At 41.9% G+C, this 24,750-nt stretch overlaps 1 protein-coding gene across 1 annotated transcript; it reads left to right on the top strand.

Moving 5' to 3' along the window:
• Positions 1-521: 521 nt before the first annotated feature.
• On the top strand, positions 522-12,450 carry AICDA (activation induced cytidine deaminase). Its single transcript, XM_061124880.1, has 5 exons — positions 522-677; positions 6,303-6,450; positions 9,444-9,717; positions 10,015-10,130; positions 10,939-12,450. The coding sequence occupies exons 1-5, from the start codon at positions 670-672 to the stop codon at positions 10,990-10,992; spliced, it is 600 nt and encodes a 199-aa protein (XP_060980863.1). The 5' UTR covers positions 522-669; the 3' UTR covers positions 10,993-12,450.
• The last annotated feature ends 12,300 nt before the right edge of the window (positions 12,451-24,750 follow it).

Below are 24,750 nucleotides of genomic sequence, written 5' to 3'. Positions count from 1 at the left end.
CCAAGCAGGAACAGTTAGCGTCAGTCTTTACTGAGACTCAGAGCTATTATGTAATTAAATGAGGAATAGATGCTTTTGGCTGATTGAACACAAGATGGTTTTAAATTTATTGTTATTATTATGTTTTAAAAATGAAAGATACCGTTTTGAGGAGTTTCCTGGCAATCCAGTGGTTAGGATTTGGTGCTTTCACTGCTATGGCCCCGATTCAATCCCTGGTCAGAAAACTAATATTCCCACAAGCCTTGAGGCACAGCCAAGAAATAAATGACTAAAGATATCATTTTTTTTTTACCAGGATTACAATATACTAACTGTCTACTCCTCTTGTCTCCTGATCTTTACTACCTGTGGAGGGTGGACTGCAGTTTTCAAGAAGCAGAACTAAAGGAACCTATACATTAGGCAAAGTGGCCCTCAGTCATTTTCTCTGTGATTTTTGCCTATGAAAACCCCACCCATCTCCAGTGGACCCAAACAGGAGGAAGGCTGCTAGGGTATGGGGTACCTGTTGGTGGTGATGCTTTTGGGGGGAGGAGCCTAAAGGGCTGAGTTCAAATTTGAATGTGTGAGACCGGTGCATTGGCAGCCAGTGCAGCAGAAGTGCTGGAGGCAAGCTTTTCTTCCTAAGATCTTCAGGGAGCCAAGAAAGACAAACTGGATTCCACCATGGACAGGTAAAACAGTCTGCTTGTGGGTGGTTGCTCTGGCCTTCCTCTCAGAGCAAATCTGAGTAATATGATGTGTAAACTTTCCATTTCTCCCCTAACACTGACTCACAGGATCTGCCTGGTCAAGATGCAGATTTATTTTTCTGGATCTGTCTCATCTTCTGTTCAGATCTTACATGCTTTCCGCCCAATTATCTTTCTCTTTTTTTCTTTCCATACTCGAAAGAACTTTTATGCACCATGCAATGACTCGTCCTTGCAGTTAGGATAGTTTATGGTAGTAATATTAATCAAGCAAATGTTAACAGACTCAAATCATGAAAAGGTCATGGCAATACTGTACTAAAAACAGTAGTGGTAATGGTAATAATTCTGTAAACATTCAGCTCTAGAGCCCCTTGAAGAATAACTTGACTACAGAGAATTTACTGAATAATTACGTAGTCAAGAAATTATTTTCTAAATGCCAATATTCAAAAGTATTTGCTTGAAGGTCAGTCACTATGACTATGTCTGTGACAAGAAGATAAATTCAATCGAAAAAACATCTTTAATATTATAGGCCAAAGAGGCAGTTAATGGCATTTTTACTCTTTACCTAGTCTTTCCATTTCTTCAAACATGACTTAACTTACTTCTTTAATGCATATTCTGTAAAATTTTCATGATGTTTTCACATGAAGTTTATGACAATTATGTTATTATCATAGAACTTAATCTATTTCTATTGCAAATGTATGCAAATTTACACCTAATCCATATACTTCAATCTCAGTGTAGAATCTTAATGGTGGATTAAATGTCCTTCAGAAACCTGAGGGCAAAATGTCACATGTCAGTTCGGTTTACAGTGAGATCTTGAAAACTAATCTGTGGTATGAGAGGGAAAAGGCTCAATGGAGATACTTGTAAATAATGAAATGCAAAGCAACAGTAAAATCAGAGTTGAAATTCAGAGAAAGTCAAAGAAGGAGAGAGGATGAAATTCAACAGGAGAAAAAGGGAAATACGTGATTTTCATTAAGGAAAATACTATTTGCAGAGCACAGCGCTGATGGCACACGGCAGGAGAGGATGACTCGGTCGCGATTATTTTTAACCTTCTGTCTCTGGTTTGCATTGCTGGGGATGCAGCCAGGGTTCCGCCTCAGGGCACACAGCTGTCTGGCACAGCTGTCGACCTGTGGGCCTTACAGACGGTCTCTACCGAGTCCTCTGCATTCTTAAGAGAAACCGAAGAAGACTTCCCTGGTGTGCCAGTGGCTAAGACGCCACACTCCCAATGCAGGGGGCCTGGGTTCGATCCCTGGTTGGGGAACTAGATCCCACATGCCACAACTAAGATCAGTTTCAGCCAAATAAATAAATATTTCTTAAAAGAGAGAGAGAGAAACCAGAGCATAGGGTGCTGGAACTAGGCCCCCAGCTATAATGAAAGATACTTAACAAGGTCACAGGCATGCAATTCAATTCACTGTGACTGGTAACTTCTGATGAAAATTGTATTTTCATGTGGGGGTAGAAGGCCATTTGAATGCCTTAATCTGTGTCCTATCCTTCCTTATACCCCCAGGACACCTTTTCCTCCTATGGGAACCGCCCCCACCCCCAATACTACCTGCAATGCATGATATTGTATCCCCTCCCCCACTTCTCATCCACACAGCCCAGGAGGACAGGTTAAATGCAAAAGGAATTTATTGGTAAGAGATGATGCTTAATCTATTTAAAACTGGGCCCAAAGGAGAGAATTTTTTTTTCTTCCTCTCCAGTATTTATTATGCATTTATTATGTATTCAGTTTATGTAATATGCTGAGGGTGGTTATGTTAATTAATTAACAGTAGGAGTAGGAGTAGTGCTGTGGTTTTACCATAGTAAATTATTACCACTTTAGAATAAAGCCAGTGATTATTAGATCTTTGTTAAGATTCATTTTGGATTCCTGTCAATGTGAATTTTTAATTATAAAAATTAGATTGACTAATTTGTATATGGTTTCATATATGTAATGTATACACTGGTGATACATCTAATTCTCTGCCTCAGGATTTAAAGTTGATTCCAGGAACTTCCCTGGCAATCCAGTGGTTAAGACACCATGCTTCCATTGTAGGAGGCATGGGTTTGATCCCTGGTTGGGGAACTAAGATCTCACATGTCATGTGGCACAGCGCCCCACCCCCCACACCGCCCCCCAAAAAAGATTTCCAATAAGCTTCATGTGTGTGAGAAAAACATTCGACTTACAACACCTTTAAAAATCTTTAGCCCTTGCTTACCGATTTACTAAGGGTGACACTTAGGAAGTTGACTTCTGGGTCTATCTTATGTATTTCACTATCAAAGTATCAATAACCAACATGTCCATACAAAGATGGGTGTAGCTTTATTCACAATAACCCTCAAATGGAAACAATCCAAATGTCCATCAACAGGTGAGTGAATATACGAAATATGCTGTATTGAAACAATGGAATATTGCTTTGCAAGACAAAAGAACAAACTCTACTGATACATGCAACACCATGGGTGAATGTCAAAGTCATAATATACTTAGTAAAAGAAGTCAGACACTAATGAGGTGATAATGTATACTTAAAATTCTAGAAAATAAACCATAATTCATAGTTACAGATTAGTTAGTGGTTGCCTGGGAGGGAAAGGGCTGAAAAGATGGATGAGAAAACTTGCGGGGAGGGGTACCCTCAAGATGTTCGGTACCCTGATAGTTGTAGCAGTTTTAGGTGTTTACATCTGCCAATGTTCATAGAATTGTGAATTTTAAATGGGTGAAGTATGTAAATTATGTGTGTGTGTGCTCAGTCGCTCAGTCATGCCTGACTCTTTGCAATGCTATGGACAGTAGCCCATCAGGCTCCTTTGTCCATGGGATTTCCCAGGCAAGAATACTGGAGTGGGTTGCCATTTCCTTCTCCAGGGGATCTTCCCGACCCAGGGATCAAACCCGATCCTCCTGCATCGGCAGGGAGATTCTATACGGTACCATCTGGAAACCTCAATGTAAAAAAAAAAAAAAAAAAAAAATTGAAATAAGTTTCAATTCTCTTGCCAGCAAACCGTATTCAAATTACTGCCTAGATCATCACTTTGACAAGTTGTCTGCACCTCTGCTCAACGCCACTAGGTGGCAGCATTATCTCCACAGGTAGATATTTTTGCTGACAAAGACCAAGGACAAAAACCAGGGACACTACTGATGCTTTGGTTATCAACCACATTGGGCTACAGTTCATGGGGTCACATGAATGAAGTGTCGGACACAGCTAAGCGGCTAACACACACACACACACACACACACACACACTGTATAGCTTACGCTGCGTTCACAACCACAAAGGAACTTATGTTAGCAAAGAGTTATTTCTACAAATTCAACTCAATTTAATGCTTATAACATGCAAGACACTATGCCAGGAAACAAAAAGCAATCTGTCCCTGACCCCCATCCCCGGTGTGTGAAGACCATGGCAAAATATTTAGATTATATTGTGAATTTATAGATGCTGCTGCTGCTGCGAAGTTGCTTCAGTCGTGTCCGCCTCTGTGTGACCCCAGAGACGGCAGACCACCAGGCTCCGCCATCCTTGGGAACACTGGAGTGGGTTGCCATTTCCTTCTCCAATGCATGAAAGTGAAAAGTGAAAGTGAAGTTGCTCAGTCGTGTCTGACTCTTTGAGACCCCATGGAATGGAGCCTACCAGGCTCCTCGGTCCATGGGATTTTCCAGGCAAGAGTACTGGAGTGGGTTGCCATTGCCTTCTCCGAATTTATACATGAGATCAGCCTAACTCAAATCTTGTAAATATATACCCATAAAAAGACTAGAAGGAAAAACATAAGTATATTAACAGTAATTATCATTAGATAGTATGTCTAATTGGTAAGAAGTAGTATTAGTCACTCAGTTGTGTGACCAGCTCTTTGTGACCCTATGGACTGTAGCCCACCAGGCTCCTCTGTCCATGATTTTCCAGGCAAGAATACTGGAGGGGGTTGCCATTCCCTTCTCCAGGGGATCTTCCCAACCCAGGGATCAAACCAGGGTGTCCCACGGTGCAGGCAGGTTCTTTATCGTCTGAGCCACCAGGGAAGCCCCATGTCTAATTATCACTAGATATACTGGTATTTTAAACTTTAACTCTTTAACATTTAAATTTTTTTTTTCACTTTCTACTTCTTTGTAATATTCAAGTTGAGAATGGTCAAATACCTTTCACACTTTTAACATATGACTCAAAAAGTGTCACTTCCTGACTCAAAGCACAGAAATTCTAATCTACATTCTACATCTGAGGGGGACAGATGTAGCAATCAATTGATAACAAAGGTTGAATGCTTTAATAGGGATGAGTGGAGAACAGCAGGAAACTTCAGGAGGGTTTTTTTGTTGTTGCTGTTAATGTTCAATTTTGCCTAGAAAGAGGGGATAGTGGCAATTGAGAGAGGTCTTCCTGGAAGAGCTGAAATTGATGTTAGGCTTTGAAGGAGGGGTAGGTTTTGCACAGTGGGGGTAAAAAGGGCAAGAAAGGATTCAGTCAGGAGATGGACACCAGCAAGATGGCTGGAAGAAAACTAGAGACTAGTGCCAGGGGGCCTGCTACAGAGGTGAGGAAAGGGTGAAATGATAGAGGAAAAGAGAAAAATACTAGGAAACAAGGCTAGGAACGTAGATGTGTGCAATTGTAAAAGCTTTACCACAGTTAACGAGTTTGGAGTTTATTCTAGATTTTCTGAGATCTCTAGGGCACCTCGTGAAAACTGTTATTTTGAAGGGACTACAGGCAGAGAGATCAGTTAAGGGATCAGGACAGTGTGATAAAAGGAAAAATTAGGGCTTGGATTGAAGCAGAGAACCGAGAGAACAGAGCAGGAACACTCCCAGAAATATTGGAAAGTTTGACTCAATACATTTAGATGTTTAATTTATTAAATATGAGGAGTGAAGGAGAATCAAACATGATTCCAAACTTTTAGACTGTATACTTGGGATGGCAAATTGTTAGGATAGGAGAGGGAGGTCAGGACAAGGCAGTTTGGGAATATTGTTTTGACCACTTAGGATCTGAGGTCTATGTTGGACATTTAGGTAGAAATTGGGTCTCCCTGGTGGCTCAGTGGTGAAGAACCCACCTGCCAATGCAGGAGATACAGGAGTTCGATCCCTGGGTCAGGAAGATTCCCTGGAGAAGGAAACGGCAACCCACTCCAGTATTCTTGCCTGGAGAACTCCATAGACAGAGAAGCCTGGTGGGCTATAGTCCATGGGGTAGCAAAGAGTCAGACATGACTAATACTGGAAAGAAAACCTAAAAAGATGAAACTGGGGAAGACATTTGTAATTCCAAGTTATCAGCATCTAGAAGGCAGCCATGGGAGGAGCTTGTCCTGTGAGTGTGGATGTCTTTGGGGTTCTTGCTGTCTCAACTGGTTTTAAATACAAGCACAAAAAGGGGTTTGTAGTGGATCTGAAGTTCAGTAAGTCTTAGGCATCTAGCATAAGGAAGCAAGAGCGTCTCCTCTGGTTTGGCCCAAGTATTACAGATTTTTTTTTAAAAGCTGATGGAAAGCCAAGAAGGCTGCATTTCCTCCCTCCTCTCTCATCCACAGCCTCTTGATGAAGCAGAGACAGTTTCTTTACCAGTTCAAAAACGTGCGCTGGGCTAAGGGCCGCCATGAGACCTACTTGTGCTACGTGGTGAAGCGGCGGGACAGTCCCACCTCCTTCTCACTGGACTTCGGGCACCTTCGAAACAAGGTATCAATTAATATCTTGCTATTAATTATTTAATGCCTGCTTCCCAAGCAGCTACACTGAGGGCAATTTTACAGCCACCTGCTGATGGTGCTACTCAGCCTGGTTCATTTGCCTCCATTAGATTTCTGAGATCTCTTTTTTTTTTTTATATGTCCCTGCACCCACAATAGACAGGTCCCAAAGGCAGTCATTTAACATCCTCCCCAATCCTGCTGGGCACATCAAGGCCACACCTTGTCTCAGTGCTAGGAATCACTGTCCCAAACCTTCCTCTGCTTTCCCCAGCATCCAAATTGCCTTTCAGATTAAGGAAGAAATCAAAAGAAAAGAGCCTTTTTATTCGGGGGAATATTATCAGCTCATTCAAGCTGAACTGTAAATGTGAAAAAACAAATTGTGGTTTTTGGATTTTTAAAAATGAAGGAAGAATTAGGAAAAATTAATGATTCAGTTCTATCTTTCAAATGATTTCTATTCCTTCCTGCTCACCTAGATCATAAGCCAGTAAGTACATTCATCATAGTGACCCTCAGAAAATTCAGGGAAGCCGTGAATTAAAACTAGAAGATCAGGATTTCTCTGGTGGCACAGTGCATAAGAATCTGCCTGCCAGTGCAGGGGACACAGGTTCGATCCCTGATCCAGGAAGATTTCACATGCCCTGGAGCAGCTAAGCCCACGTGCCACAACTACTGAGCTTTCATGCTGCAACTACTGAACCCTTGCACCCTAGAGCTCATGTTCTGCAACAAGAGAAGCCATAAATAGATAAATAATAAAAACTGCTTCTCAATAACATGGTGGCAGTGGTGGTTTAGTCGCTTACTTGTGTCCGACTCTTGGGACCCCACGGACTATAGCCTGCCAGGCTCCTCTGTCCATGGGATTCTCCAGGCAAGAATACTGGAGTGGGCAAGAGTACTTGCCATATCCTTTTCCAGGGAATCTTCCTGACTCAAACCCAGGTCTCCTGCATTGCAGGCAGATTCTTTGCCCACTGAGCAAAAAAAATATCTAGGATTAAAAAAAAACAAAACTAGAAGATCAGAGAATTACATTTTCAAGAGACTTCTTCACCAAAATCCAGAAGAGTTTACATAAGCTCCTGCCAATGAATTTCCTCATAACATGCAGTGACATCTGGTCTTGGTGGAAACACAGGGAAGAATCCCTGGATAGAATGACACTGACACATTCCACTTTTCTTGGCCTGTTTTTGTATTGTGTTAATTATCCCACTGCAATTGTTTTAGCTTCTGATCTTTTCCCTATTTGGTGATAAGACACATTCTAAACACAGAAAACTTTTGTGTTCCTTTCCTTCTCTCTCCCTGAGTCTTCACAACAAAACTCCATTAACTCATGAGGAATCAGAAGATCTAAGAGTTGGGTGACTTATGGAACCTAGGTCTTCAGATTCTGGGATCAATGACTTTTCTGCAATATGAACTGGACTTGCTATATCTCACTATGGTGATTACTATTACAATCATGGGGGGTCATACAAAGAGCAAACGCATTTCAGGAACACCTCAGAGATTTTTGTAGGTTTGATTTCAAAACATGGCAGTAAAGCATACTGCAATAGAGAATACTGCAATAAAGTGAGTCAAATTTGGGGGTTTCCTAAAAGTGCTAGTTTTTCAGTTGTGTCTGACCCTTTGTGACCCCGCAGACTGTAGCAGGCTCCTCTAGTCCATGGAATTCTCCAGGCAAGAATACTGGAGTGGGTTACCATGCCTTCTCCAGGGGATCTTCCTGATCCAGGGATCAAACCTGGACCTCCCCCATTGCAGGCAGATTCTTTACCATCTGAGACACCAAGGAAGCCCTAGTGCATACAAAGTTATATGTTTATGCTATACTACAGTTCTTTTGAGTATGCAATACAATTATATCCAAAACAAAAAGTGTATATCTTAATTTTAAAGCTTACTATTAAAAATTGCTATCATCTAAGCCTTCAGTGATAATGATAACCATAATAATGAAAAGTTTGAAATTTGCAAGAATCACAAAATGTGACACAGAGACACAAAATGAGTGGATGCTGTTGGAAAAAATGACACGGATAGATTTGCTCAAGGCAGGGTTGCCACAAACCTTCAGATCACAAAGTATCTACAAAGTCCAGTATAGCCAAGCACAATAAAACAAGGGACCCCTTTATTTAATTGTTCTTAAACCACAATTGGTGTCTACTATCTCTTTTACAACACCCACCTGTCAATCTCAGAATCTCCTAACTCTAACTTTTTATTCTCCACTTAGTTAGTGGTCCAGTGTATTTTCACAACATTGCATCAACAGCACTTCCAAGCCATGTTCCTTCCTCTCCAAGGAAGGAAAAGCAACTTCACAAACAAAAATTAAATCTGAAATAGTGTGATACTACTTGACCCACTCAACTCATTCCATCTTCCCATTGTTCCACAGAAAATCTGCACCCTTTTCCCTTCCCAAGGCCAAAAGTGCAAAGAGTTTAGGATCACCACTCATCATTGTGCCCTTTCTGGCAGTTGCTTAGCCTTTCTGTCAGTCAGTCAGTCAGTTCAGTCGCTCAGTCCTGTCTGACTCTTTGCGACCCCATGAACTGCAGCACGCCAGGCCTCCATGTCCATCACCAACTCCCAGAGTTTACTCAAACTCATGCCCATGGAGTCGGTGATGCCATCCAGCCATCTCATCCTTTGTCCTCCCCTTCTCCTCCTGCCCCCAATCCCTCCCAGCATCAGGGTCTTTTCCAATGAGTCAACTCTTCGCATGAGGTGGCCAAAGTACTGGAGTTTCAGCTTCAGCATCAGTCCTTCCAATGAACACCCAGGACTGATCTCCTTTAGGATGGACTGATTGGATCTCCTTGAACAAAACAGAAGACAGACACCCCAAAGAGGCTGACCGGTGGGAGGGACGCGAATTAATAATGACGGTGAAGCTACCAGCAGGACAGGCAAGGTCAGTCACCATCCGCTGAGCCTCTGCTCTCTCCCCAGGCCGGATGCCACGTGGAGTTGCTCTTCCTCCGCTACATCTCCGACTGGGATCTGGACCCCGGGCGGTGCTACCGCGTCACCTGGTTCACGTCTTGGAGTCCCTGCTACGACTGTGCGCGGCACGTGGCCGACTTCCTGCGGGGGTACCCCAACCTGAGCCTGCGGATCTTCACGGCGCGCCTCTACTTCTGCGACCAGGAGCGCAAGGCCGAGCCCGAGGGGCTGCGGCGGCTGCACCGCGCTGGAGTCCAGATCGCCATCATGACCTTTAAAGGTGCGCGGGGACCTTTCGGCCCAGCTCTGCAGAGCAAGACTGGCCATTCAGATTGGGAAAAGCCAGGGTGAGAAATAGGGAAAACAGGGGCAGAACTCTAACTCGCCTCCAAAGTTCTAACACGCCTTTGGGGCCGAATGCTGTCCAGGAGAATTGGAGGAAAAGAATCGGCGGACCCAAGACTTTAGGGGAGGGGAGTGGGGGGGGGGGGGGGGGGGCGGGCAGAGTTTTCTTTCTTTCCTCATGATTTGAGCTCTGACCCATCCCCTTCCCTCTCCTTTTTAAATTTTCAAATAGATTATTTTTATTGCTGGAATACTTTTGTGGAAAATCATGAAAGAACTTTCAAAGCCTGGGAGGGACTGCATGAAAATTCGGTTCGTCTGACCAGACAGCTTAGACGCATCCTTTTGGTAAGTGAGGGGGGGTTTCGTTGCTTCTCATTTTCTTTCTCCAAAGTTATCTGTCCCTGGCACTATTTCCTACGTTTTCGCGTGTGTGTTTGTGTGTGTGTGTGTGTGTGTGTTACCATTCTCCCCTTATTTTTCCTCTGATGAAAACTTTCTCTTCTGTTTTTGTTGTCATTTCTCCTACAACTGAGTTTGCTCTAAAGTTGTTTCACAATTCAAAGCCCTCTACTAGCCCTCAGGGGTTTCCCAGGTGGCGCTAGTGGTAAGCAACACGCCTGCCAATCCAGAAGACTAAAAAGACGCAGGTTCAATCCCTGGGTTGGGAAGATCCCCTGGAGGAGGGCATGGCAACCCACTCCAGTATTCTTGCTGGGAAATCCCACTGACAGAGGAGCCTGGTGGGCTACAGCCCATGGGGTTGCAGAGTCAGACAGGACCGAAGCAACTTAGCACAAGCACTAGCCTTCTAATAAGATTCCTTTCCCTTACCCCCTCCTCACCCCAAACCCCTCCCCGCTCTTTCCTCACTCACATCTTTAACTTAGACTCTCCTCAGAATCCATTTTACTCCTGGTAAAATTCCTTTCTCTCTTTCTCTTTCCTCTCCCTCTCCCCTTTTCTTGAAAAATATTAATGGGAACGTCCCTGGTGGTCCAGTGGTTAAGCCTCCGAACTTCTGGGGCAGGGGAAGTGGGTTCAACCCCTGGTCGGGGAACTAAGATCCCAGATGCCATGCGACCAAAAGATATAAATTTTAAAAAGAAAAAATTAACACAAAAATTACAAAGTCACCTACTGCCTTTCTTCACAGCCACTCTATGAGGTTGATGACTTGCGGGATGCATTTCGTACTTTGGGACTTTGATACCAACCTTCAAGAATGTCACATACAAAGAAGTATCTGTGAAGATAGTGGGTAAAAGAACTATCTTTGAAGAATTCTGCTGTTCTTCAACTCTCACTTTCTTTGAGTTTAGGGAAAAAAGTATTCATAGAGGACTTAAAAAAAAAATGTCTTGAAAAGAGAAGCAACCCACCAGGGTTAATGCCGAAAAACTGGTTCAGTTTTTCAAGGTAACATCTCCCCCTACTGGGAAATGGCAGAACTGCAGGACTTTGGAGCCCCTAAGTGTCCGTACTCGACTTTTAAGCAGGGAGAAAGCAAGGAGGTTCATGCTGAGGAGCATGGTGAGAGGATCAGAGGTTTTATGACCAGTATTTTTTATTATTTGATTCTTGTTCTGCATTTTCAACGGTTTTAACGATAGATTTTTCTACTCTTTTCCTTTGAGGTTCACTTTCAAGTGAACAAATTTGCCACCCTCTGATCCACAGAACCTAATGAGAACCTGGGTAACTGCAACCCCAAGCTGTCTATTATTCAAAGCATTAATATTCAAGCATGTGTTCTGTGTTTAATTGTCTGAAGCCTGATTTTAATGTTTGTACATAACTGATTTTTTTCTTGGCATGGAATATACATGATCACCATTAGGATGTTGTATAATAAAGGAGCTTAAAATGAATTTGAGGGCTGTGAAAAAGATATGCTACAAGTGAATTGATACCTCACATAACAAATCGGCAAAAAGATCCTTTTAGAATCTTAATTGTGCAACCACACATTTCCCACTTAACTAGTGAACGCTTGGAGGGGATTTGCTTGAATGTTGAGAAAAGAAAAAAGTCCATTCTCTCTGAACCTCAAGAAAGTCAACTAGGTCAAGATTTTTTCCCTTTTTTCTGCATGTATGGGTCCCTTCTCTCAAAGATATGTGACAATATAAGAGATTGTGACAGAAGAAAATATTTGAGAGAGAAGGACGACAGAGCATTGCAAGCAAATAGTGTTTTATCCATTAATGGAATGATCTACCATAGCACAAAGTGGTTATTTGTTCCTAATAACTATCATAGACTGTGAAAAAAATATTCAGAATAACCATAACACAACTATTACCTAGCAACCCTTGCAATGCAGATAAACAGATCTACAGGAAAAAGTTGAAAGCAAAAAAAGAAAAAAACTTGAATGCATAATTGTATTGTTTTACTCTTATTGTACATAATTTGTGAAAGCAATATTAAACATTCTTATTCATGTATTCATATTATATGTTTATGGTATGCAGTGTCTCATTTTTATCATAATTCCCCTTTGAGTTGTTAAAATGGATTTGTAATGTCTTGTACATTTATACCTTTAGAAATGCTAATAGTAAACCATATAATTGTAACATAGTCTTAACATTGTATTAACATTGCTATGAAATCTATTTTCTTGATTTTTTTTAGTAAATTTTTCCCACAGCAAATTTGTTTCTGGCTCAATCAGCTGAATAAATGGTCATTTTGGAGCTTTGGAGATAAAAGGTCAAACTAAAGTAGTTCCAAACGTGATTTTTAAAAAGTTAAACTGCATAAAGTCGGTGGCACCCCACTCCAGTATTCTTGCCTGGAAAATCCCACGGACTGAGGATCCTGGTAGGCTACAGTCCATGGGGTCGCAAAGAGTCAGACACGACTGAGCGACTTCACACAAAGTCCATATGATGGAATAGACTTCAGAGTCCAAGAATAAGTGCACACATCTATGTTCAACAAGGGTGCCGGGACCATTCAGTAGAGAAAGAATAGTCTTTTCAGCAAATGATGCTGGGACAAGTGGATATCCATCCACAAAAGACTGAATGTGGATCACACACACAAATTAATTCAAAGTTTATCAAATACCTAAATCTAAGAAAGTTCCTAATTTGTACCTGCATAAGTCTGTTCTTCAGAACTCAGGGAAGGCCTAAGATACTAAAGACTTTTTCTACAAATAAGAAACAGGGAACACAGCAGGGCCTTTCCTAGGCATGTCCTTTTCAGTCCTCCTTTTGATAGGACTCAATCCTGAGAGGAATGGGAGCGGGACAAGAAGGGGAACAAAGTTTTAGATAGAGATGTTAGTCATAAACTCAGCAGAGGAACTCTGTTTTACGAGGATTTGGTTTCAAACTCACAGACTGGGGAAAAAATTAATTACAGATATTATCTGATAAGAGTCTAGTATCCAGAATATAGACAACCTAATTTAGGGACTTCTGGGCAGTCCAGTGGTTAAGACTTGGAGTTCCCAATGCAGGGGGTTCGGGTTTCATCCCTGGTTGGGAATTAAGATCCCATCTGCTCTGCGGCTCCATAAAAAAAAAAAAAAAAAAAAAATGCCGATACGTTTCTCCAAGGAAGATTAACAGACTGGTAGTAAGCATGTGAAAAGATTCTTGACATCCTTAGTCATGAGGAAATGCAAATGAAAACCACAATGAGATACCACTTATAGTTACTATGATGGGTATAAACAAACCAAAAAAATAATAATAGTAATAACCACTATTGGTGAGAATGTGGAGAAATTAGAACCATATACTGATTAGTGGAAATGTAAAATTGTGCAACCAATAAAGTTTGGTAGTTCCTCAAAAGTCAGTATGAAATTACATTAAAAAGTTTGGTGGTTCCTCAAAAGTCAGTATGAAATTACTGTATGACACAGCAATTCCACTCCTTGGCACACACCCAAGAGAACTAACAACAAAGATTCAAACAAAAACTTGCACGTGAATATTCTAGCAGCAATACTGGTAGTAGCCTAAAAGTAGAAGGGCTTCTCTGGTAGCTCAGCTGATAAAGAATCCACCTGCAAAGCAGGAGACCCCGGTTTGAGTCCTGGGTCAGAAAGATCCCCTAGGGAAGGGATAGGCTACCCACTCCGGTATTCTTGGGCTTCCCTGGTGGCTCAGATGGCAAAGAATACGCCTGCAATGTGGGAGACCTGGGTTTGATCCCTGGGTTGGGACGATCCCCTGGAGGAGGGCATGGCAACCCACTCCAGTATTCTTGCCTGGAGAATCCCATAGACAGAGTAGCATGGCCAGCTACAGTCCATGGGGCCAAAAAAAGTCAGAATGACAGCAACAGACAGACAGACAGACACACACACACAGATATATCCTGCAACATATCCTTCAAACCATTGTGCTAAGTGAAAGAAGCCAGATATAAAATACCAAGTATTGTATAAGTCCACTTCCAAAACAGATAAATCCAGAGTTCTGACTCCCTGCAATGGTGGGCAAAGTATTTAACCTTTGTCAAGTTTTACTTTTCTATCTGTAAAATGGGTATGATGTTAACTTTTCATGTATTTTTCATATTAAATTAGAGGATTACACAAAGCTGGCACTATTTTAGTGAATAGCATTGACATTTTCTGTTTAGAAGACAGAAACCTTGGGACTTCCCTGATGGTCCAGTGGTTCAGAGTCCACCTGCCAATGGAGGATTTGATCCCTGGTCCAGGAAGACCCCACATGCCACACAGCACCTAAGTCCATGAGCCTCAACTACTGAAGCCTGTTGCAAAGAAATCTAACAAATTAAACCTATAAAAAGGTAAAATAAAAGTATTCTAAACATCTCAACACTGTGTAGACTCAAATTCTCTTAAAACTTTCAGCTTGAAATGCCAATATTTAATGTAGGATTCTTTATATTATATTTGAATGCATATTATCTTGAACTAAAAACGAATAGATTTGGAGACCAGAAGGAAGGGGGCAGGGCACAACCATTAAAGAACATAAACTGCTTAGAACCAACTAGGTTCAACTTTCAGTAGATCTTGAGCCTTATTAAACACTAATTATAATTATAATTCATTATCCTCTAAATGACACACCCACAGGGGCCAGACAGTTCAGAGCCAAAAAGGCCAAAAAGTGGGTGGTGGCCCTATTCTGAAAAATCCCCACCCTTCTTCCAAGCTGGTTAGAATGTTCCTCCCACTTATCAGCCCAGGAAACTACTCAGCCCATAAAAACTATACCACCCCATATTTCAGGGCCATTGTTACCATTCAGGGAAGGGTAGCTTCCATTCAGGAAGCCCTCTTCAGACTTCCCAGGTGGCGCTAGTGGTAAAGAATCTGCCTGTCGGTGCAGGAGACTCAGGAGACACAGTTTCGATCCCTGAGTCAGGAAGATCCCCTGGAGAAGGAAACGGCAATCCACTTCAGTCTATGTGGTCACAAAAAGTCAGACATGACTGAGCACATGCACAGTAGGACTGCAGCCTACCAGGCTCTTCTGTCCATGGATTTCCCAGGTGAAAATACTGGAGTGGATTTCTATTACCGCTTCCAGGGGATCTTCCTGACCCAGGGATCGCACCCAAGTCTCCTGAGTCTCCTGCATTGGCAGGTGAATTCTTTACCACTGAGCCACCTGGGAAGCAGTCTATGAGGTCACAGAGAGTTGGACACGACCGCCAACTGAGCAGCAGACACCTAAAGATACATATAACACTTAGCCACTACAGACTGAAAAGATAAAATCCAAACTCATCTGGGGTTATCTCCAGAGAGAAACATAGGATGGGAGAAAGAAAGTAGGGGAAAGGGAACTTAATGCTTTTTACTCCATACAGTTCTACCAAAAAAAAAAAAAGCATAACTTTTTAATAATTAAACTTTTAGAAAAAATGCCATTGAATACTTAACAGGAATTCTTATTTTCTATTCTCCAATGTTTACTTACTAACATACAGACTATTCCACTAATTTCAGGGGTTGAGAAGATTCCAGTGCATAGGTGAGCTCATGTCTAGAAACTTTCTTTACCAATGATTTATGAAACACTTTAAAGGCCGGACAATGTGCAGGAAAGGGAGTCAGGGTTCCATCAGAGAAAGAGAACCAGCAAAAGATATATACATTATAGCAAATGGAACTCTACTCCATGTTCTGTCCCTGGATGGGAGCAGAGTTTGGAGGAGAATGGATCCATGTATATGTATGGTTGACCCCTTTCGCTGTTCCCCTGAAGCTATCACATTTGTTTGTTAATCGGCTATACCCCAATGCAAAATAAAAAGTTTAAAAGAAAATAATAATAAAATGAAAAAAAAAGATATACATTAAGGAGTTGACTCACACAAGTGTAGGAGCTGGCACAGAGTCTGAAGTCTGCAGTACAGGGTGGCAGGAAGGGCTGGTGAGAACTCGAAGGCAGAAGCTTCAATCCTCTGCTGAAATATCTCCCTGGAAGCCTCTCAGTTCTGCTCTTAAATCCTTAAACTAATTGAATAAGGCCCACTCAGACTGTGTAAAATACAATCAAGCATTTTTTTTTTTTTTTGGCAGTGCTGCAGGGCATTCAGGGATCTCTGTTCCCTTATCAGGGATGGAACCCTGTGACTACCTACAGTGGAAGCAGACTCCTAATCACTGGAATTCCAACTAAGGGATTACTGACTTCTTATCTACAAAATACCCAACAACATCCAAATCAGTGTTTGACTGAATATCTGGGGCTTCACCAAACTGACCCGTCAAACACAGAATGTATATGTAAGAAACCAAACAGCAGCAACAAAAAAACCAAAGTAAAATTAAAAAAAAAGAAAACCACATATCACAGAGAGTTAACATTTAATTGCAGACTTTATGCTTGTCATGGTACTAATTGCTTCATATTACTGACCCAGCTAAGCTTGTCTTAGTGTAGCCCATTTCGTTGCAGATAGCAGAGACTAACTCAATCTACTCATAAAAGTAGATTTGTTTTATAGTCACGTGTACACTATAACTGGAAAAGTGAGATGGTTTTGCTAGTGACTAAGAGGTTCTAGTGACTAGCTACATTTCCTGGCTTTTTCAGGGACCACATGGCTTCTGTCTCTCTCTGTCTTTTTTCCCCCTAAGGGTGGAGGACAGAAGGAGCAGAGGGTGTCAGAGGATGAGATGGCTGGATGGCATCACATATGCAACGGACATGAACTTGGGCAAACTTCGGGAGATGGTGAGGGACAGGGAGGCCTGGCATGCTGCAGTCCATGGGGTCACAAAGGGTCATACACGACTGGGCGACTGAAAAACAAGGGCTCCCTCTGTTCGCCTCCATTACTTGCTGTCTTCTGGAAGTTCCGGCTGCATATTACCTCAGCTCATCATAGATTCTCCAATCTTCTCTACTTTTTCTTTTTTCTTTTCTTTTTTTCATCTTGATTCACCTATCATGGATGGAACCCATGCCCCCTGCAGCAGAAGCGTGGAGTCTTAACTACTGGACTGCCAAGGAAGTCCCTCTGTTTTTTATTCTTAATCCTTAAATACTTTTTAAAATAAAGTTTTATGTAGAGAAAAGTGCCAGAATCCTAAGCAACAGTTTGAGAATTTTCTTAAACGTCTGACAAATACAGTCAAGAAGTAAAGACAAGGGACTTTCCTGGGGTTCCAGTGGTAAAGAATCCACCTTCCAATGCAGGGGACGCTGGTTCAATCCCTGGTTGGGGGACTAAGATCCCACATGCCATTGAGTAACTAAGCCTGTGCACCCCGACAGAGTCCCATGTACTGAAACTAAGACCCGATGCAGCCAAAAATAGAAATAAGGAAATAAATTTTTAAAAATGTTTAAAGAAATAAAACAAGGATTTTCTTGGTGGTCCAGTGGTTAAGACTCCATGCTTTCACTGCAGGGGGACGTGGGTTGGATCCCTGGTTGGGGAAGTTGCACATGCCATTTAAAAAAAAAGAAAAGAAAACACAGCTAACATTCCAAAAGTTCCCCTCATTCTGCATGCCAGCCCTAGTTTAAATGAAAAATTAGTAGTGAGAAGAGCTAATGATACATTTGGCAGAGAGAATAGCACTTTGAAGATGGAGAAGTTAGAGTAAATTTAAGGAGGTGCAGCTCCCTGTCCCTCACCATCTCCCAAAGTTTGCCCAAGTTCTAGAGGGTGGGGAAGCACAGGACTGATCATGAGAAACCCTTTATTAAGTGGAGGGATTTGATTTTTAAACCTGCAGGCTATAAAGAATATCTGAAAGGATTTTTTTAAACAAGAAATAATTATGTCCTTCATAAAAGGGATGTGACTTCTAGGGAGTAGCACCTATCTTTTGCTAATCAGCCATAGAAGTTATAGTTGAAGGAAGAAATCCTACCGCACTGAGGTATGCCTAAGTCATCCTGGCTTACACCTGCTGTAAGTGTATGCTAATTAGAATTAGACCACACTTGCTGTGTGGCCATTTAAATATGCATTGAACATCTACCTTAACCATTAAAGAAAAGAATTCATTTAAAACTCAAAATGGCGTCAGTGTGGTTGAGGCATTCAAAATGGAACTGGGTAGCCACTGTGGATGTAATTTCAGACATGTTCTTCCATGACTGAGAACTTGAACTTTCTAAACTGTATCAAACTCAGGGACTAACCAATCTGAAAATAATATCCACTGCCAACTGCAAGCTTACGGTCTCAAGGTCCCCCCTTGTAAAGATGCAACCATTTGAGGTCCCAACCAACCCTTGCTCAATAACCATCCTTACTTCTTGCCAGTTCCAGTTTTGATTCTTGACAAACAACTTTATTCATCTCTCTTAATCATCCCAGGGTCAGGTAGCAAGCAACTATCAACCATCCCTATAGGTTAGAGTAGATCTGGTGGCTCAGACGGTAAAGAACCTGCCTGCTCTGCAGGACACCAGGGTTCGATCCCTGAGTCTGGAAGATCCCCTGGAGAAAGAAATAACAACCCACTTCAGTATTTTTGAGTGGGAAATCCCATGGACAGAGGAGCCTGGTGAGGCATGGGGTCACAAAGAGTTGGACACAACTGAGCAACTAACACACCATAGGTTAGAACCCAATGAAATTAATTCAAACTAGCCAATCTTAACCTGCTTACCCTGCACTGCCTTGTCCTTCCTTGTTTAGCTGCTAAGTCATGTCTGACTCTTTTTCGACCCCAAAGATTATAGCCCGCCAGGTTCCCTTGTCCATGGGATTTTCCAGGCAAAAAGACTGGAGTGGGTTGCCATTTCCTTTTCCAGAGGATCTCCCCAACCCAGGGATCGAACCCATGTCTTCTGGCCTTTCCTCCTGGAAACACCAATAATGGTTCTGACCTAAACCTGTCCTTCCTGTCTTGTGTCTCCTGACCACTCTGCTGTTCTTCCCTGTGACCCTGTGTGGCATACTCTGCCTCCTGTCGTTAAGATCTGTGAATATAATAAACTTTACTGTATCTCCTTACTGTGTCTCCTTTACTGTGGCTGCACTTGAATGATCATCTCACAAAGGAATGTAAAACAGAAAAAAAGATATTAAACACTCCCATCCCCCAAGGAAGGACTGCCTCAGGCTTATAGGTCTTAAGCCTTCCTTATAGGTCTTAAGGCTTCTCTGGTGGCTCAGAGGTTAAAGTGTCTGCCTGCAATACAGGACACGTGGGTTTGGTCCCTGGGTCGGAAAGATCCCCTAGAGAAGAAAATGGCAACTTACTCCAGTATTCTTGCCTGGAGAATCCCATGGACAGAGGAGCCTGGTAGGCTACAGTCCACGGGGTCACAAAGAGTTAGACATGACTGAGCGGCTTCACTTTCTTTCACTTTTACAGGTCTTAAGACAACATTTAGCTCTCTCCTTGACTCATTCCCTCAAGGCCTTGTAAGCATCCAGTTGGTGCCTTTACCCCCCAACCAGGTCATATATAATACACTAAACTGTGGTGTTGGAGAAGACTCTTGAGAGTCCCTTGGATTGCAAAGAGATCCAACCAGTCCATCCTAAAGGAAATCAGTCCTGAATAGTCACTGGAAGGACTGATGTTGAAGCTGAAACCCCAATACTTTGGCCACCTGATGTGAAGAACTGACTCATTGGAAAAGACCCTGATGGTGGGAAAGATTGAAGGTGGGAGAAGGGGATGACAGAGGATGAGACGGTTGGATGGTATCATCGACTCAATGGACATAAGTTTGAGTAAACTCCAGGAGCTGGTGATGAACAGGGATACCTGGCGTGCTGCAGTCCACGGGGTCACAAAGAGTCAGACAAGACTGAGCGACTAAACTGAACTGATTCCCTTTAACCCATGAGAGTGTTTCTAGTTTTCTGAAAGATGGTGAAATTGGAACAAAGACACTCTGACCCTCCCTTCTCTACCTAAATTAGAGCTAAACCTCTCAAGCAAAGGGTACCCTCCTTGTTTTGTTGTTGTTGTTTAGTTGCTAAGTCATTTGGGACTCCATGGACTGTATCCCACCAGGGTTGGGCTGCCCATGGGATTTTTCCAGGTAAGAACACTAGAGTGGTTTGCCATTTCCTTCTTCAGGAGATCTTCCCAACCCAGGGATAGAACCCCATGTCTCCTGCTTGGCAGGTGGATTCTTCATCACTGAGCCACTAGAGACAAGAAATTGAGAGCCAAGAAGGGTGTGTAAGCAAATCTTGTTACTTCTTCATCTGCATACTATAGCAAGCCCAAACTCCTTTGGATTCCAGTCAATTCTTCACAAACCCATTGTTTCTTTGCCTAAATTATACAGAAGCTCTATGCTTTGGTTAGTTCTTTAAATCTCATATTTCTATGGGGCTCCTGTATACACGAAATGAAAACTGTTTTCCTCCAGTTACTCTGTCTTATGCTAATTAATCACACCAGCCAAAGAATCCAAATGGAAAGGAAAAATGTTTCTACTTCTGTATGGTTTTAGTATTTCCCTAGGAGACTAAATTATTATAATATACACTACTTTTTATTTTGTATGTGCATGACCTTTAAGGCTGGTGTAAAGGAAACTGACAACCCAGAATCTGTATTTCAACATAGCTTTATTACTTGTTATGCATTTTATAGAGGATAACTTCTGTTTCTTTTGGGGAGAGGGGGAATGCCTTGAGGTAATACATAAAACTTTACTTAAGGCTGAAGAATTTACTACCTTGTAGAAAGAGAACATTCATAGGAAATATGTGACCCTCCATGAAAATCTGATTTGAGATACAGCTGGAAAATTATACAAACATTTCCATATTCAAGGATTTGGGGATTCAGGAAGACACAGGGTAATTTTCTGTATTACTTTAAGACTCTGGAAAATCTTTGGCTAACTAGTAATTAGAACACCTTGCAAAAAAAAAAAAGAACACCTTGCTTCTGCTGCAAGGGCATGGGTTCAACCCCTGGTTAGGGAACTAAGATCCTACATGCCTTCTGGCGTGACTCCTCCCAAAAAGACTCTGAATTATCTTACCTCCATTGCTAACCTGGCTGTATAATCTCTCATACAGCTCCCTTTTGATAGCACCAGTTTAGAAAGCACTGTTTGAGTCCTCTCTCTCCTTTTTTTGACTTCCCTGGTGGCTCAGAAGGTAAAGTGTCTGCTTACAATGCAGGAGGCCAGGGTTCGATCCCTGGGTCGGGAAGATCCCCTGGAGAAGGAAATAGCAACCCAGTCCAGTACTCTTGCCTGGAAAATCCCATGGATGGAGGAGCCTGATAGGCTACAGTCCATGGGGTCACAAAGAGTCAGACACCATTTAGCAACTTCACTTCTTCTCTTTTTTTTTAATCTATTGACCATGTAGGATGTGGGATCTCAGTTCCCCTACTGGGAACCAACCAACACACCCTGCATCGGCAAGTGTGAAGTCATAACCACTGAACCACCAGGGAAATCCTCTTGAGTTCTCTCAGTGATGACTAGTCAGAACCTGGGAGAGTATCTCTGCCATTTATCTGCCAGAGAATATAACTGACCCGCCAACCTTGCCTTCAGGCAACTGGTAGAATAATTCCCTCCTCTACCAAGAGTACATTGTCTATAGCAGTTACGGTTTTATCCTACCAGCTTGCTCATACCAGTGTCCTATCATAAGCCCAGGAAGAGTTCCAGACCACTCACCAGGTTTTTTTATGATATTAAGTTGTAGCATAAAGTGAAAGAAAGCATCAGTTACCAAGAAAAAATTCAATCAAGAGATACTGACTGGTTTGCTTCTTTTTTTCAAATTTATTCATTTTTTAATTGAAGAATAATTGCTTTACAGAATTGTGTTGGTTTCTGCTTTTTGGGAGGGGGTGCACGGGTTGTTTCTTGATGCCGTGCTCTCTCCAGTCCAAAGTGGAAGCCCGTCCCCACCCCCGACTTTCTTTCTCTTCTTTTAAGTTACTGACGGTGATAAAGTTAATGAACCCTTTAGATTTTCATCTTCCACAATTTTTCTCTACTCATAAACATCCTTCCTGGATCTTCTAGCTCAGAAACCCACATCTAGCCTCAATTAAAAAAAAAAATAGAGTAGATGCTTGGAGGAAGTATTTTTTCTGACACCTTGGCCATCTCTAATACTTGGCAGTGTGGGAAGGTCATGTGACCTAAAGACAGGTTCAGGGTAGTCGCCCTGCAGCATGGTATCCTGGTTTTTCTGCTGGCTCTGCAGAGCTAGGTACACAAAAATTGTCCCCAGTTTCCATTCCACAGAGGTGTCCAAACTGAGAGGGGGTATCTGTGGATTCCTCACTGTGTAAGCCACAACTCGCTAATTCATGCATTCATATGCCGGTCCACAAATACAATCACAAATATTGCCAATGCCTACAAAATCTGGGAAGAACAAGAATGTATTTCCATGAGGGGAGGATAGAGAGAAGGGACAGTTAGGGAGTTTGGGATCGACATGTATACACTGCTATATTTAAAATGGATAGGGATTTCTCTGGTGGTCCTGTGGTAAAGACTCCACGCTCCTAATGGAGGGGACAGAGGTCAGGGAACTAGATCCCACATACCGCAAATAAGATCCAGCATGCCACAACTAAGAGTCTGCAAGCCACAGCTAAAGGTCCTGAATACCAAAACTAAGATCTGGAAAAGCCAAATAAATAAATAAAATATTTTAAAATAATAATAATAATAAAATGGATAAGCAACAAGGACATACTGTACAGCGCAGGGAACTCTACTCAATGCTATGTGGCAGCCTGGATGACAGGGGAGTATGGTGGGGGAGGAGAAAGTATACATGGATGTGTATGGCTGAGTCCCTTTACTGTCCACCTGAAACTATCACAACATTGTTTGTTAATCAACTATACTCTAATGTAAAATAAGAAGTTAAAAAATATATATATGTATATTTCCCATTGTCTTCATAACAAGTCAGAACTCTGGCAGTAACAGAGGGTACACTCTATATGGTGAAGGTAGAGTTTATGAGAGCCAAAAAGAGATAATGAATGAAGTGTCCTGGGGTTCAGGCATTATCCCAACTCTTGGATGAGATGCCAGAAAAAGTATGATCTTCAGGACTGGAAGAGTTTGCCATAGGGAGAGCCAGCTCTGGACAGAACATGTTTGTGAAGTCACAGGCCATGAGGAAACATGCAGAAAGGCTGGCTAACTTGATGCATAACAAGCTGTCCTAATCTTTGGACCATGAAACCTACCCAGTACAAATAACCACCTCTGGGGGTTAATCAAATAAATTCTGCCCCTAGGGTTTTAAAGCTGTCATGGTCCATGCAGTTTGGTTTCTTTTTCCTTCTAATTTTAAATCCCAAGCGAGCTTCATGTAACCTTTATCATAGATGAGATCTGAATCTGAAATCAAGCCAAGAGGGATAAAACATATCAAAATCAGTGAGCTACAGAAGTTTGCAAAGGCCTTCATGAAAATTGGTGAAGTTGAAATAGGGTCTAAAAAACACAGAATCAAAGGATAGAATGAAATCTTGGATTACAAACTCCCACACTTTTTTCCCTAACTAGTAATTTCAATTCCTAATGAAATGTTTTCACATTGTTTCACACAAAGATGAGATTTCATAAGTATTTTACTACAAAATAAAATGAATATGGACTTCCTGGGTGGCTCAGTGGTAAAGAATTTGCCTGCCGATGCAGGACACATGGGTTCGATCCCTGATCCAGAAAGATCCCACCTGCCATGGATCAAGGAAGCCCGTGCGCCACAACTACTGAGCCTTTGTGAGAATCACAACTACTGAAGTCTGCACTCTCTACAGCCTGTGCTCCACAACAGGAGAAGTCACTGCAATGAAAAGCCCATGCACCACAACTAAAGTAGCCCCCCACTCACCACAATGAGAAAGCCCTTGGAGAAATGAAGACCCAGCAAAGCCAAAAATAAATAATTATTGAAAAAAAAAAAAGCAAACATAGTTGTGAAATAATGAATAATAATAACTATCATTTATTGAGTGCTTTTTATATTCTGGGCTATTCTAAATGCTTTACCTGTATTATATTGTATGACTCAAATAACAACTCTGTGATGTAGGTACATTATCCCATTTTATAGGAGAGGGAACTGAAGCACTAACAGGTGAAGTAAATTGCCCCAGGTCATGCAGCTGGAATTTGAGTGGTCTGGAGGTTCCAATCTGTCCTGTTATTACCAGACACCATATTATCATATTTACATATTAAAGGTTGAGCTGATATTCAGCCATTCCAACAGCGTACAACCAGATGGTCTGATTGGCTGATACTCTGTTCTGATTTAGTTGGTGTGTGGATGATTCCATTGTTAATATATTATGATGATCACTTCTGATTACAGGTGCAGTTGAAGCCATAGAAATGGATGAGGTGTCCCGGGAAATGTGTTGATATAGTATGGGAAAACTAGTGTTTGATCACTGTGAAAGCAAAGACAGGGTCTGTTTTATTCACTGCTATATAAGTGAAAAAGTGAAAGTCTCTCAGTCATGTCCAACTCTTTGCGGCCCCATGGACTATACAGTTCATGGAATTCTCCAGGC

Source organism: Dama dama, chromosome 22 (assembly GCF_033118175.1).
Source record: "Dama dama isolate Ldn47 chromosome 22, ASM3311817v1, whole genome shotgun sequence".
NCBI classification, from domain to species: Eukaryota; Metazoa; Chordata; class Mammalia; order Artiodactyla; family Cervidae; genus Dama; species Dama dama.
Note: the sequence above shows the minus strand (reverse complement) of the source record. Positions and strands in the feature narration are given on the sequence as shown.